Here is a 15,384-nt window from a genome sequence, read left to right as displayed (position 1 = left end):
GAAGGGACCGGGACAGATGGGCTCAGAGAAAAGCTGTTGCCTCACAAGGAAAGATCCAAACCATGATTAATAACAAGCCTGACACAGAGATGGCAATGGACCCATTTCTCCTTACACATAATCTGATCTCTTAACCACAGGATCCTCATTAGCCAAACTGTCCCTATTAGAATAATAATCTAATTCTACCCACAGAAGAAATGAGGCCCTTTTAAGGATGCTTCTGATCTCACTGTCTTCTGCATAGGGATTTGCATCTAATTCCTATTAAAAGTGATCAGAAGTCATTTGTGTTGACTGTAAACCCTTCAATATATTTAATTCTTGGCTATATGTGACTCAACAAAGTATTAGCAATCCCAAAGTTGCTGAAACACTTTTAAAAACAAATAAAGCAAGCAAGTAGAATCTTGACACAAACATTATCATCATCTTTCTTTCCTTATTTCAACAAGTTCAGTGACCTCATTAAAACCTTTGATATTTGATTTTTTTCTTCTGTTTTGTAGTCACACTGGAGAAGAACTGCATTCAAAGACTCTAATAGAAAAATAAAAAGAGGTTTTGAGATGTGAAGTACACAAGTGGAAGAGCAAGGACATTCAACTCGTTCCTTAGAGAGATTAAAGTCAACTCCCCATGACTGTATCTTCCACCACCATGATTTTAATACAAAAGTTCACTTAAATAAATGAGAGTCCGTGCTGTGAATTTTTGGTGATCAAACCTCCATGCTATTTCAGTTTCCCAAAACTCAGTGGCATGTGAGAAAAACCCCCAAATCCAATTTGATCTCAAAGGAAATTTATCATTTGTCAACCAGGCAAACTAAGACTTATTTGTTGTGCTGGCAAACTTCACTGAAAAACTTGAAGCTATCAGCACATGCATTTATAAGCAGCTCTTCAGTGACAGATTATTGTTTAAATATGAGGGAAGGAAAGCAGATCTTTATGTAAAAACCAACACTACTTTCCAGCTTCCAGGATCATTAGAGCAGCAGCGCAGGGAAATGATGGAAGGGAGCACTGTTCTGTACCTTTTGTATATTTGAAAGAAAAACACGGATTTCTTGTGATAGCACATCAGCCTGATTTGCAGTTGATCAAATATGTGGGACATATCTGCTGTCAGCTAACCAAACACACGAGTGGAACAATGGGGGAGTGTGGAATCTGTTTGGCTTTCCCCTGCTGCAGAAATCTGTGGGAACATGCTGTCGTTGGGATGCGCTCTGGCACCTACGCCACAGAGGAGAGCTGTGAGGACAAACATTGGGGAGGAGAGCTGAGCTGAGCCTAATTGCAGCAGACACCAGAGCTCTTTCCTTGGAACCCCACCAGCTTTGCCAACCTGATGTCAGGTTCTCCCATCTCAGCGTAGGGTCGCCTCCAGGCAGGGCACGCTGAGAATTAATTATGCATGCAAATCCTCCCTCCTCTTTCCCACATGTGCACAAGCACGCTGCAAGTGAGCAAAGGGAAGCATGTGGGAGCTGCTTCTTGACACCACTGTTGTCAGTGAGTATGTTCTGCTGCGAGTGAGGGTGTTGGTTCTGTGTCCCAGCAGGTTTGGGCACAGGGAGATGGTATTGGGGCTGCAGGCATTGCAGGGCTCATCTTTAGCAGCTTGCAGGGATAACTGAGATCGCTATTTTATTACCATTGCAATTTTTAAAAGGCACTTTTTCATTTTGGTGTGTGCTGGGTTGATTGCTTCAAAGATTTCTTCTTATTTTGGAACCTATATTGTCTCTAATTTTTTTGTTTGGGGTATGGGGAATAATTTGGTCACACGTGCAGCTCAACATCATAGGAATAGCTTTCCTGGAGAAGATGCTGTGTCTTCCCTCCTAGATGCCATGACATTCTCCAGGGTCAGGAAGGCCTCTGAGATCTGGCAGGGACCATCTGGGCTGCATGTCCCCTTTTGCAAGTGAGAACATGAGTCATTTGTGAAGAACATCTGGGGATATTTCATTTAATCAGGTTTTTTACCGCTCTTGTGGCTTTGGGTATTAGCACTGTCTCTGCTACTTCTGTTCTCTGACAGAGGCACATGCAGCAGCTGAATCTCCTAAGAGTCAACTGAGCCATATTATTGGCTCCCTCCAGGGGTAGCTGGGTGAAACTTAATAGTCCATGAGATACAACAAGTCAGTAGAAATGATCTAATGTCCCTTTCTAGTCTTAAACTCAGTGAAATGGTGAAAATTCTGCTTCTAAAGGAGATGGCAGATGAGCAGTTGCCAGGATCTCCTACCAGGCTTCCTCCCCAGCTGTGTCCCTGGAGAGCAGTTCCCTTTTTGCAGTCTTGTTTGCAGATTCTCAGCAGAATGCACAGTTTTCACTGCTGGAGACCAAATCCTCATTTCCATCCTTCTGTGCAGCCCATTTGCCCTTCCTCCCGCCTCAAATCCTATTTCAGCCCCTCTTTGTGGTGATGGTTTCTGAGAGAAACTTTTTGGGTTTTCTTCTTTCACCAAAACCTGAAAGAGATATCTGTTTTATCTGACATCTGCCCTTCACCCTCAACAATGTGGATCAGGTCGAACACCTGCTTGTAAAATACTTCTGACTCTCCCAATGCAGAAATCAATCTTGTTCATCTACTCACTCTGGTTAAGAGCTGCAGCCAAAAAAAAATTCTACCATGAATTTTTACAGACTCAAAACACCTCTTTTTCTTTCCTCTCCCACAGAGAAAATGTGCAATTTAAAGTTGTGAGTGTTGATGTATTTACTGATGTATTTTTCTCTTTCTCAGAAGCATCTGCAAAGGTGGCCAGAGCTGCTTCTTTCAGCTCCCAAATAAGTGTCCTCTCCTGTGTGTGCTTTCAGTAAAACCAGTGTTTCTCTCTGATGTTCATTCTTTACCTCGAATATTTCCATATGAAAAGAGAGCTTTGGAGAAACACTGCAAGGACTAGAAATCCTGGAGTCTGTGGGTTCCAAGTGAGTGAATCACAGACGCCTTTTTCCTCATCTGAATTCAAGGACACATCAGCTCCCTGATGGCTACCATTCCACAGAGAGGGGCAGCATCCCCTGCTTGTTCTAGCACATCAGTCACTTTTTGACTAATTTACAAACTATTTTGACTTTTGCTGCAAGTTAGAAAAGTTTTTAGAGCAGTCAGATGAGCTCTGGCCTCACTTGGCTGCCACAGGCACTCTGCAGAGAGCAGCTGGTTGTCACTGGATTGTCTCTTCAGCATAACCAGGTCACAATCTTGTTAATGCCTCTGCTTTTGCTTAATTTTCCTTGCTGAACAGTACTGGAGATCTCACTGGAGAAGGAGGGCTATGGGGTGTCTCTGGGGCCTGGTGCAGCACACACTGGGAGTGCCTCAGCCACAAATCTCAAACTGATCAATTAAACAAGACTGATCAGGAAGAATACAGCAGTAGGTTATCAATCATTATGGACTATATTTTCCAAGGGCTACTTTAGAGGGAAATTCTTCTGTAATAAATTACAAATTCAAACTGTGCCATCACTAAACCCTACACTCTTAACTATCCTAGCTATCCTCTCAGCAGCCCTGGGAGGATGAATGGGTCTCAACCAAACACAAATCTGAAAAATCCTGGCCTTTTCTTCCATCTCCCACCTAGGCTGAAAAGCAATCATTATCATTTAAACCTAAACTCACCCTCCTCAACTTCTACCTGTACGCTGTAATAACTGCAACCGTTTTCCTCACCCTAAACACAATCAAAGTCCTAAAGCTATTTACCCTAATAACTGCATGAACCAAAATTCCATCCATGAACACAATGCTGCTCCTAACCTATCTGTAATAAATTACAAATTCAGGTACAGCCCAGAACAGACATTGTCTGTCCTTTCCCACCCTGCAGCCCAGAGGCCACCAACAGCACGTGCAAACAGCCACAGACGTGTGCATTTGCACCCAAGCAAACCCTCCTCACTCGTGCTCACATCCTGGGATGGGCAAACATTTCTGCTGCTGGATTTCACCCAGATTTCTGACTGCAGGAAGGAGATTGAGGTGGAGCTGTCCAAATTGAGCTGCTGGAGCTGATCTCCAGGCTGACTGCAGCTCTCCTCTGCAGGAAAAGCTGGGCTTGGGCCAGCTGCTCACAGATAGCCAGCACAGGGCTTGGAAAGGGGGATGTTGTTACCAGCCAATTGACCAGAAGAGCTCAACTTCTTGGGCCTTGCATTCCAGCGCAATCCTCCTCCCTTTTATGTTTCTTAGTCTTTTTAGAAATCCATCAGTCAGAGGCTAGTGACTCCTCATCACTACAAAAACAAAGAGAGCTTAAAATATTTGCTTCTTCTACTTAAGGTTTACAATTCTTAGTAGTAGATTATTAGGAAGTTGCAGAGCAATCAAATGAACACAGAATAATTAACAAATTTGCTTCATAAAATGATTAAAGGAAATGTAAGGAGTTCCAGCAATCTCTTAGTGTATTAAATAACAAGCAAGTAATTTCTTTTTAGCTTTGCTGTGTAAATTCATTTGGAGCATCTGTAATTTAAAATAGCCCTGAGATTTACATAATTTTGCAGCCACTGCTTTTACATTTTGCCGTGTTCAGTCCTAGAAAGGTGGCTACAGCTCTCACACTTCTTCCAGATTAACTGACACAAGAGTTTCTTTGTTTTTCTTTGGGAGATAATTCTTGGTAAGCCTTTTTTTTTTCAAATTATCTGTCTTGTCCATGGCCTCTCTTATCCTGCAAGTACAAAGCAAGTGAGGGTTCTTTCCAAACTTACTAATGATAAAGTGTTCACTTTCCCAGTTGTCTTCGGTACAATCTGTTTCAAATGCTGGCACTGATGATGTCTCAGAACAGTGTAGGAGGGATGCCTGAGTGTGACTGAGCCACAAAGTTAAAGAAAAAATTAAATTTTAAAAGGATAGATTCCTTTTGAATAGAAAAGAAATCCAAGGAAGCCATGCCTTGGCTGAAGCAAAACAAAACAAAACAAGCCAGCTAAGCTTATTGTCTGGACTATTAATTGTACTGGATTGTTCAGCTGTCCTGAAAATGTCTCTTTAATCATTCAGTGAGGCTGAAGCTTGGGTCTCTGGAGATCACGTTCTGATCTCTCACATATGGTATCTCACACCCTTCATTAGACCCCCTGCTCCAGCCACATGGAAAAGATGCTCAGACTATTTCCATCTGTATCTGCTGCTTTTCCTCCTGGATGTGTCAGTCTCATGATGAGGGCAGTGACTCCAGCTGATGCAGACACAATTGCTGATTGCAAAGAGAGGCACTGCTGTGAACATAAAGAGAAGAGGGGGTTATTTCCGTCTCAGTTTGGGCTTTCTGAGGCGTCCCTGCCCTGCAGAACAGCAAATTCCCTTGTGGGAGGAAAATGCTGAGATCACAGGTGCTAATCAGTGAAAAGAGGATGAGCAACCCTGCGAACAAACTGCGGGACTGGGATGCCCAAAAACTGGGCTCAGATCCAAGACAAAGGAAAAAATTTCTTCAGTCTTATGAGGTTCCATTCTCAGCTCTCAGCACCACCACGAAGCCTGGCTGCTTTGTTTCAGGGGTGAGACGGGAGCAGGGACTTGCTTTGCACAGTGGGAAGCAGGATGTCTTGCTCTTCCCTCTGAATGTTTGGTGCTGGCAGTAGCAAAGTGAGGAACAAAACAATCTTTTCCAGGATGGCTCAAAGCCAGCCAGAATTGATTTTGGGTCCCTGCTGGTGGGACAGAGCTCACATGGAACCTTAAGGGTGCAAGAATTTTGTTTTTAGGAGGCTGCGTGCAGAAGGTTGGATACTGGCAGTTAGCAGCAGAAATCAGGTCAGGGGATTCCCAAGCAGTGCAGAGCACTTGCCAGGGGACCCCAGAATGTCACATCCAACTCCTCAGCCTGCACTGGCATTGGGAGAGCGGCGAGTGATGTGTGAATTGTCGAGTCAGTATAAATGTCACAGCCAAAGGTCTTCAGAGTCACAGTGACAAGAGAAGGAAACACTGGTGCCAAGAGTTCTGACACAGGAAAAGTGCTGTCACTGCCACCACCTCCAGCTTGGAGATTTATTGATGGTAACTCGGGATGTGCCATAAACAGGGGTGATATTGAATGAGTCTGACTGTCTCAGGGGCTAAGTTTTACAGCACAAAGTGTGAACTCTCTCTGTCTCACTGAGATCCTCAGGCATTTTCCCAGCAGCTCCCACGATCTCATTAAGTGCTCTGCAGAGAAGGGCTCCAACCCGAGGGAGCCCTCCCTGCACAGCACAGGGGCTGGCAGACAGACAGACAGACAGACAGACGCCTGCCAGGGAAACCAGCGAGCCCTCACTGGGCTCACAGCCCTCTCTCCATGGCTTTGTGAGGAAACCAGAAATTGCCGAAGTTGTGTTCCCAAGTACCAACACACTCCCAGTGTCAGAGGCTCTGACTCAGAGCCAGCAGCTCATGCCCCAGGACAGATCCCCCTGGAGCTGTGCTGTGGCTATGTTGAACCTTGGTGAACCTTTGCTGAGATGCCCTCTCATTTTCCTCAGGTGCTGAGGTCAAACACATGGTTTCCCTCTGGAGTTGTTGGCCACAAAGGGCTGTGCTGCTGTGCGAGGCTTTCCTTCTGCTCCCTGAATGCAGAAAGGGCTGCAGTAGCCTCTTTCTGCTGAAGGGTTCCTACGTTCAGATAATTCATTTTACCCCAGAAGCGGCAAAATCTTCAGCAGAGCCCTGGAGACACTGATTTTATTATTTTGAGTAATTTCTTCCTATCAAAAGTAAAGCAGGTCTGTGGAGACCAAGAGCAGGGCACTCCATGGCCACAAGCCCTGTTCTTCACAGGTTGCCTTCACCAACCCACCCACCTGGGGGAAAATTTTCTAGTCCAGAGAGACCCTGCAGCCTATCTGAGGGAAAAGGTTTATTTTGGTGACATTGCTGAGAAATCTCCCTGATTTTCTCCCCTCCTGCAGTCTGCTCCCAGTTCTCCAAGGGCGTCTACGCCATCTTTGGCTTTTACGAGAGGAGAACCGTCAACATGCTCACGTCCTTCTGCGGGGCCCTCCACGTGTGCTTCATAACCCCGAGCTTCCCCGTGGAAACCTCCAACCAGTTCGTGCTGCAGCTGCGCCCCGAGCTGCAGGATGCCCTGATCAGTGTCATCGAGCACTACAGCTGGCAGAAGTTCGTGTACATCTATGACGCCGACCGCGGTGAGTCGCAGCTCCATGGGAAGGGTTTGCAGCCCCACGTTTTCTCTTCACAGAGAAAAGCAAGGCATAATTCTTCCCCAAAATATTCTTGTCTCATTTGCTGTGCCTGTGTTTGTGCCAAAGTAGAATGCAATGTGGAGGTTGTTTACCCAAAGTGATGGTATTCTGTTTCCTTGGCCTATCAGGCCCAAGTGTGTAGCCCCAAATTTCTCTTCACAGAGCAAAGCAAAGCACAATTCTTCTCAAGAATATTCTTATCTCATTTGCTGTGCCTGTGTTTGTGCAAAAGTAGAATGCCATGTGGAGATTGTTTACCCAAAGTGATGGTGTTCTGTTTCCTTGGCCTATCAGGGCCAAGCGTGTCACCCTGATTTTTTAAGATTTTCTAAGCCTTCTGATATTTACATTCTTGTAACAAACTTTCTCACACACTTTCTGTAAATAACTTATTGTTTTGCTTTCTTTTATGGAGGAGGAGAAATTTGATGGGCTGTTGATTTGTCCAGTGTCATTGGAGAGGTGGCACTTTCGCCCTCCAATCCACTGTCACTTTTGGAAATCTATAAATGTTGGAGTCAGAAATTAAACTTCTCTTTTTTCACCTTGAGAGCAGCAGTGTGTGTGCTGATGTTGTTTTGTGCCCTATAGTGACACAAGTGTGTGTGCATGTGTCAGGACTGTCAGCTGAGAGTCAGAGATTCAGAGCAGTGTGTGCAGAGTTGAGTGCTTGGCAGTTCCAGTTTAGATATAATGTAATATAGAATAGAATAATAGAGTATAATAAAGTAATTAATTAGCCTTCTGATACGATGGAGTCCTCCGTCGTCAGGGCCTACTCAGCACAGCTCTAGGGGTTAAAGATACCAGGCAGATAAAGACACAGGTCTAGAAAGAGTCTTTGTCCCCAGAAGTTGTGGGTTTGGGTCAACCTATGCCTGCCCTGCTGTCTGTTCTCTTCCAAAGACCCCTTTCTGCTGAAGGTGAGCATTGATCTAAAAGAAGCATCAGCCTGACCCAATGTTGTGTGGGTGTGTTCATGGGGTCAGATCCAAGCCCCATCAACACAAGGAAAATACTTGATGTGCAAATGGTTTGGAATTCAAAATGGGGAAATTGTTTCGATTCAATAGGTCCCATATGGAACTGGGCTGTAAAACTCAAGGACACTGAGTCCTGAATTTAGAAACATGAACGAACACATTCTCACATCTCACCTAAGCCCACAACCACGTGTGAAATGTGCGTTTGTGGCAGATAGATTGGAAAATTCCAAATTCCCCTTGTTGGTGCATGTCAGATTTCTATGTAAAAGAACAAAAACCTGTGTGAGGTAATGGAAGATGTTACCTAACTTTCTCAACCACAAACCAAAAAAGGGCTAGAGAGCTCATTGCTCCATGATTCAGTTTTCCCAGCCCTCAGATGCCTTTAAAGCTCCAGGCTTGGAGCTGCAAGCAAAGCAGACTTGTGGAGGATAGGGCAGAGGTAAGGTGATTCACATCTCTGTCCTGGAAGTTTTAATTATCCCCTGAAGGGACAGGATGGGCTTTAGAGACAGGAGAAGGTATGAAAGCATCCCACCTGCTTTCTGCTGTCATGAGGCATGGACACACAGAATATTCCAAAAGCACAGGGTTGTTCAGGGTTGTCCAGCATGATTCCAGAGAACTGCTATGTGCATCTCCTCTAGAAAGCTGTGAATGTAATTTAAGCAACATAATTCTAAAAGTAATGGTCTCCTGACGAGATGCTGCTGCGAGAGAAGCATGCTGAGTGTGACAGTGTGCTGTGATTGATGAGGGTGTCCCTAACCCTAGGAGCACACAGCCTAAACAGATCAAAGATGAGAAGGAAATCAAGTCATTGAGAGAGAAATCAAGTTATTTGGGGAACAGGAAGACGGGGATTAGAGTTCTTATCTGAATCCCACAGCAGGGCCTGATCAACGAGACTGATCTGCCAATTACAAAGGAAAATCAGACCTGGAGTCGTCTGTGCTAGGCCAGAAAAAGCAGGAGTCATTAATTCTAGCCCAGATGGGGTTGGATCAGATCTAGACTGTTAGCTGCTCTCTGTAGCTCTGCTGCTCTCTCATGACTGTCTCCAGCCCGGCTTGAGGCAGCCACACAGGCTGCCAGGAGGATGGAAAGATGCCATTACACAACTAAAACCTGGCTCTCCCCCTTCTCTTCCCACCCCAGGGCTGTCAGTCCTGCAGAAAGTGCTGGACACTGCAGCTGAGAAGAACTGGCAGGTGACAGCTGTCAACATCCTGACAACAACAGAGGAGGGCTACAGGATGCTCTTCCAGGAGCTGGAGAAGAAGAAGGAGAGGCTGGTGGTGGTGGACTGCGAGACTGAGAGGCTGCACATCATCCTTAATAAGGTTGTGTTGGTGTGAGCCTTCTGGGGGAGGATCTTGCATGCAGGGAAGAGTTGTTTTTCCTTGGAGTTCTCCCCATTTTCGCCTGATCCTGGTCTCCTTGTGGCTCTCATTGAAGTTGGGGTGTGTGCCTGCAGCTGCTGGGCTCGCAGGCATTTCTCTGCTGTGTTACTGGGGAAACAGTAAAGCTGCAGGAATGCTACAAGCTCTCATGTATTCATGCTGATTGAGCTCCACTCTCCATGCTCCCTCCTTGTTTGACTCCTTTGCTGAACCCTTTACACCCCCTTGCTCCCCAGTGAGTTTGCTTTGTGCCAATTCCTCCAAGCAGCGTGCACAAGATGTGGCACCTCCTGATTCTGCAGAGTCTTTCTCCAGTTTCTGAGTTAAGCTGGAGGTGTGGATTGGCACTGCCAGATTCCTGGTCCCCCAGCCTCCACGTGCTGGACCAGATTCTCACACAAAAGGATTATGGTACATTTGTCCTGAATATGGATTTCTGTGACAGGAGACAAATACAAGCCCAGGGGCGGGTTGAGTCCACACTTCAACTCCAGCCACAAGACCTTTCCCTCTCACACCTACAACCCGACCCAACTGGAAGGGTTTGGAAAGAGCAATTTCCACTGCTTTACTCATCATAATCAGCTCACCCTTACCTCATGCTTCCCAGGTCTCCCTACCTAAGGTACCTTTCATCTCTGTCTCACACTTCAGCTGCTCCCTGTGTGGGACAGGGACTGACATTTCACCAGATGCTCAGGGATGAGCACAGTCCGTCCTTGCTGGATGTCTCTGGGTGCTCCTCTGTTATGTGGAATAACAAAGCTGAGAGCAGGTTGTAACCTCAGAGCCAAGGTCACATTCATGAAAGAGAAAACAGGTTATTCCAGAGGGTAAAATCTTCTCTCTGGAAGATTCTGAATTCTTGTCCAGAATTTTGGACAAGACCTAGGCAGTGAATTTGGCTTTTCTTCAGAGTATATCAAATTTTTAGGATTAATAGTGTCAGGCTTTTAAGCCTGTTTTGTCTAAAATAATGTTAAGTTGTATAGTAAATTATTACCTAGTCTTCTTGATATGAGCAGGAAAATAAGGCTTTCTTTCAAAGTTCTTCACAGAACTGGAGAAAGTGTTAAACCTAGGTATAGGAAAAGCTATTTGTAAGAGCACTAAAAATCCAGATACTGTGATTATTTGTTTTGCAATACTATAAAAAATATCAGTTCCCAGGGAGAAGAGGTACAAAGCTGTGTTTTACTACAAAAATTACAGAGCAATTCCAGCAGACATCTGTGCCTGGGAGGTAACACTCCAGTGAAGGATGGGGCTGTGAACAACTTTTTCAGATGTGTGTAGTCCATTCTCATCCTTTTAAACATTCTTGTTCCAAGTCCACCAGGATTTCTGAGAGCAGAGGTAGTTGTCCCAGTGTGAGAAAGTGAAAGGTTTTTCGTAGTATACAGATGACTGGAGGGATTCAAAGACAGCATTCAGCTCATTATCATGTGAAATTCAGCTGGGACTGTAACTTGGGCTCTAACTTGGGCTGCTGGCTGGTCTCTGAGCTCAGCACACCAGCAGCCTCTGTGGGAATGTCACTGTGCTGTTTGCCCTGTCCCTCTGACTGTCTGAGGTACTCCAAAAGCTGCCTCAGCCCCTCGGGGACATTTCAATGCATTTATCTTCTTCCCTGACAAGCCTGTCTCTGTCTCTCAGTGGCAGTGGGTTTGTGATTTGTGCTCCACAGTGAGCAGGACAGCTGGGGATGGCTGTCCAGCACCTGTGCCTCTCTGCTGCTTTTCATTTTCCCTCCATACACAAAACACAAATAACACCAGTGACTCCAGCAAGGCAGGCCTCAGCTGTACAGGAGCCAGTTAAAAATGACCTGGTTTCTCTCTGGGAGATTTCTCTGTGTCGTGTCTCAAGGGTTTGATTTGTCTTTGCTGAGGTAGCTGTCACTTGTGAGCCAGGCCTTGGATCAGGGCAGGCTGTCGTGGAGTTGTGCTGTGTAGCCTTAATGGGATAAGTGCTGGGTGGGTTGTGTTCCATCAAAGCCTTCTATTGTTTCTTCCTTGTCTCTCATTAAAATGAGTAACTGGAATTCCTCCTCTGCCAGTGTTTCACTCTGAGAGGATTTCTCTCTAATAGATGTCAAACTCTCCCATTAAGAAGTGGGTAATGAAACCTAGGTGGCCCAAGTGAGCAATCAGCATGCAGCCCAGCACAGCCTCTCAGCACAGTCAGGAGGAGTGATAAATGCTATTATAACCTCAGCTTGCTACTGCTGTCCGGACACATTAGGACTGAGCAAGCGTTTTAAAATAAATTAAGATCACAAATAACTGTGTAAAACACAGGAAACGAGCTTCATAATTCAGGTGGATGGGCTGTAAGATTAACAGCTCAGGCAGAGCTGGATGGCAGCCCTCCTCGGTTCATCGGCTCTGACACCTCATAAAATAACAAAGGAGAGCTGGGGCTGGAGGAGCCAGTGCCAGCTATTGTTGACACTGGAGAAAAGGGGAATTGGATCATAATTCTTAGACATCCCAGTGCACCAGAGATTCTCCTTCCTCCTGCAAGGTCTGGGACTTGCTGCAAAGGTCAGTCTCAGCTGATGGATGGAAAGGGATGAGTTTGGTCTGGTTTTGCTTCTTAGATCAGGCCATGGAAGATACTCAGAAAACCACCCATAATGAAATGTATATCTTCATAGCTTTAGGTAGACAGAGGGTTTTTCTGAGAGCTCCAGACACCTCAGCAGAAGCCACACTGAGGGATCCTGTGCAGGCAAGCTGGTGGAGCTGGCATTAACTGTGTAAGAAACTGTTTCTAAATGAAACTTTCATTGGAGTTAATTGCCACCCCCACGTTAATGCTGAGAACCAGATGAGTTTTATTATGCATACAAGAGCACTTCATCAGAGAAGGACTAAGGCAGACGAACCAGTTGCACAGAGCAAGTGTCAGCTCATTTATTATCCATTTGGAAATCCCTAAATGACTGCTCATGATAATCTGGGAGTGCTGTCCCATGGGGAGGATCAGTCTCTGCCCTCATCTGACACTTCTCAAGTACCCGCTGCCAGCCTGGTACCAGATCCTGGGTACACTGATTTCTGGCTGCATCTGCAGTGGTTTTAGGATCATTCTGGCTCTGAGGATCTTTCTGTCCTCACTGCAGTTTGTGCAGATTTTGCCTGTGCCTGTTGGCAATGCAGGCAGCAATTCAGAATCAGTTCATATGACAATGGAAATAAGAGGTAGTGTTGCCAGCCAAGAAACCTAATGGAAACAGCAGAGTTCTCTCAGAAACTGGCAAATATTGTGTTTGTACAGGCTTTGAAGGCATTTGGGCCTTTTTTTCCACTTTCTTCTTTCTGTTTGTAGAGTGGCTCAATTGCAGATGGTATCTGACTCTAGTAAACTAGTAAGAATTTAACAGTGCTGCTGGAAATCAATAGAGAGGAATTTCAATGAAAAAACGGAGTCAGCAAAAATAATGAAGACTTTTAAGTGTATTTTTTCTGTACTCTTTTTAAATCAAGGGAGAAAAATACACACACCATTGGATCAGTGCCTCTGTTCCTCCCAGACAAATCTGCAACAGGTAGAAAAGAGAAAAGAAAGGGAAACTTTTGCAGCTAACAGAAAAAAATCAGTTGTTACTGATTGGTAAGCAATTGTGTTGATAAAAGAAAATAAAAGCCTGAGTCTGCTGTGTCAGGGATAAAGAAATAAGTGGCAAAGCACATGTATTGGGACACCATGCATATGAATCTATAAATTACCTCAATGAACATGCAGGGGAATCCTCTGTGGCTTGCCAAACAGCTTCATTCTGGAGGTATAGTTTGAAACTCCACTGATGCACAAAAACTTACCCATAACCTAAATTTCCAGCCATCTCTCCCAAGCAGGTGTTGGCAGCAGGGGCTGTAGCTTGGAGGATGTGCAGGATTGCTCTCTAGTCTTGCTTAATGTTTCAGTTGCTTTCATAGGACACAGGGACTCCAAATCCCCATTTGTTCCTTTGGTGTCTGAAATACAAATCTTGTTGAGGCTTTATCTTCCTCCCTGAGCCTTTAGGAAACAGGTTGGTTTGGTTGTTTGCTCTCCCTTCCTGTACAGCGTTCCTGGGGATCTTGTCCTGTCTAATTTCAGATTTGCTGCTCAGGCATCATGTGTCAAAGCTCTGGCCATCCTCTAATAAGATTGGGAACTTTTCTTTTGCCATGTCTTCCTGCTCACAGCTGAGGAGTCTCAGCAGGGAAAAATAAGAGTGAGAAAGGGCAGGTAACTGATATTCTTCTTCCTTAGCTGATCTCTGCTAATTATCCTTGGTTTTTATCTTGCAGATCATCTCACTTGAAAAAAATGGCAACGGGTACCACTACATTCTGGCAAATATGGTGAGTTACCCTAATTGGTGGGAGTTTTTCTATCTCAGTTTTGTAAAGCACTATATTTATAATTACTGTGCTGTACACTCTTTTTCTCATCCACCTTCTAGGTAAAAAAGTACCAAAGTCTTTTGCTGTGCTCTTCTTGTGGAGTTTTCTCTCTTGATCCAGCAAGATTATCTGCAGGGTATCCCCAGGTGTGCTGGGGTTGTGTAGTGGTTTGACCTTGGCTGGATGACAGATGTAGACCAAAGTAATTTTATCACTCCCCCCTTGGTGCTAAATGAAATCTGACTGTCATGGCTCTAGGGAGAGAATTGAATGCAAAGATTTCTTTGAGGAAAGGATTCTCCCTTTACTGCAGGGATGTGCTGCCTGAGGACAGGGCAGCGCTGGGCAGGGGCAGGACCATCTTCCTGGAGCAAGTCTCACAGGAGGATGGAAAATTTCTTTGCCTAGGGAGATTAGGGGAGAGGTAAGAGAGAGAAACTGAGGTTTTCCACAGCAGAGCTCCTACCCTCTCCTCCCCAAATGTGTCCATCTATCCAGGAGGATGCACTGCAGAGGCTGGGATGCTGCTGGCACTCTGGGGCTGATGCTGCCTCCTGGGCCTGTGGGGTGAGCCATGTGCAGGCTCTGGACCTGTTCTTTCAGCACAGAGCAGCATCTGGGAGGCAGCACGTCAGCCCTGGGGTAATTAAACTTTAAACTGCCAATTAGTCAAGCAGTTGCTGCCCTTCTCCTTTTCTCAGTCCCAAGATAACTCTGTAATTTACCAGGCAAAAATGGCCACATCATTACCCTGCAGTGCCCTGTACTGACCCTGCACCCTGTGCTGGCTGCCTACCGTGTAATTACAGAGATTAAAATGTTACCTTGTGCAGGGGGAGACATGCAAAACTACAGAGCAGCCAATAACTTCAGCTGCTAATTTAAAAAAAAATTATTATTTGCCATAACCTAGGTCCTGGATGTTTATGAAAGTCCCTTCATTAAAGTTAAGCAGGAAAGTGAGCTGGAGTCACTGGAGTGAGCATGTCTGTGCAATTTTAAGTACACCCACACAGGAGGCTGAATGACAATATCACCTCTTTCCCCTGCACAGTTTCATAAGGATAAATGCATGAAAGGCACGAGGTGAACTGAACTAACACTCAGGTGGAGGAGATTTGAAGGACATTTCTCAGCATACCACTCTCCCTCACCTTCACCCAGAGAAAAGTACACTTGTCCCATCTTTAATGTGTTTTCTCAGCCTTTGCACAAATGCTGAGAGGACAGAGCTGGCTGGGAGAGGTTGCATACTCAGCCAATAGGGTTTATAAATAATTAACTTGGAGCAAAAATCTTTTCATTTCTTCAGGCCCTCTGCAGGGACATTCTGCCTCCACTGCAGCTCAGTGGAGGGGACTTCAGG

At 45.3% G+C, this 15,384-nt stretch overlaps 1 protein-coding gene across 2 annotated transcripts in view; it reads left to right on the top strand.

The window, feature by feature from the left end:
• GRIA1 (glutamate ionotropic receptor AMPA type subunit 1) overlaps positions 1 to 15,384 on the top strand; it is a 119,115-nt gene that overhangs the window by 48,542 nt on the left and 55,189 nt on the right. For both annotated transcript variants that reach the window (XM_054288104.1, XM_054288105.1), the window contains exons 3-5: positions 6,936 to 7,175; positions 9,377 to 9,561; positions 13,923 to 13,976. In XM_054288104.1, the coding sequence (XP_054144079.1) occupies positions 6,936 to 7,175; positions 9,377 to 9,561; positions 13,923 to 13,976 (479 nt within the window). The remainder of the gene's footprint in view (positions 1 to 6,935; positions 7,176 to 9,376; positions 9,562 to 13,922; positions 13,977 to 15,384) is intronic.

This window comes from Melozone crissalis, unplaced genomic scaffold (assembly GCF_028551555.1).
Source record: "Melozone crissalis strain CALT ecotype California unplaced genomic scaffold, PUWL_Pcris_2 ptg000061l_1, whole genome shotgun sequence".
NCBI lineage: Eukaryota > Metazoa > Chordata > Aves > Passeriformes > Passerellidae > Melozone > Melozone crissalis.
Note: the sequence above shows the minus strand (reverse complement) of the source record. Positions and strands in the feature narration are given on the sequence as shown.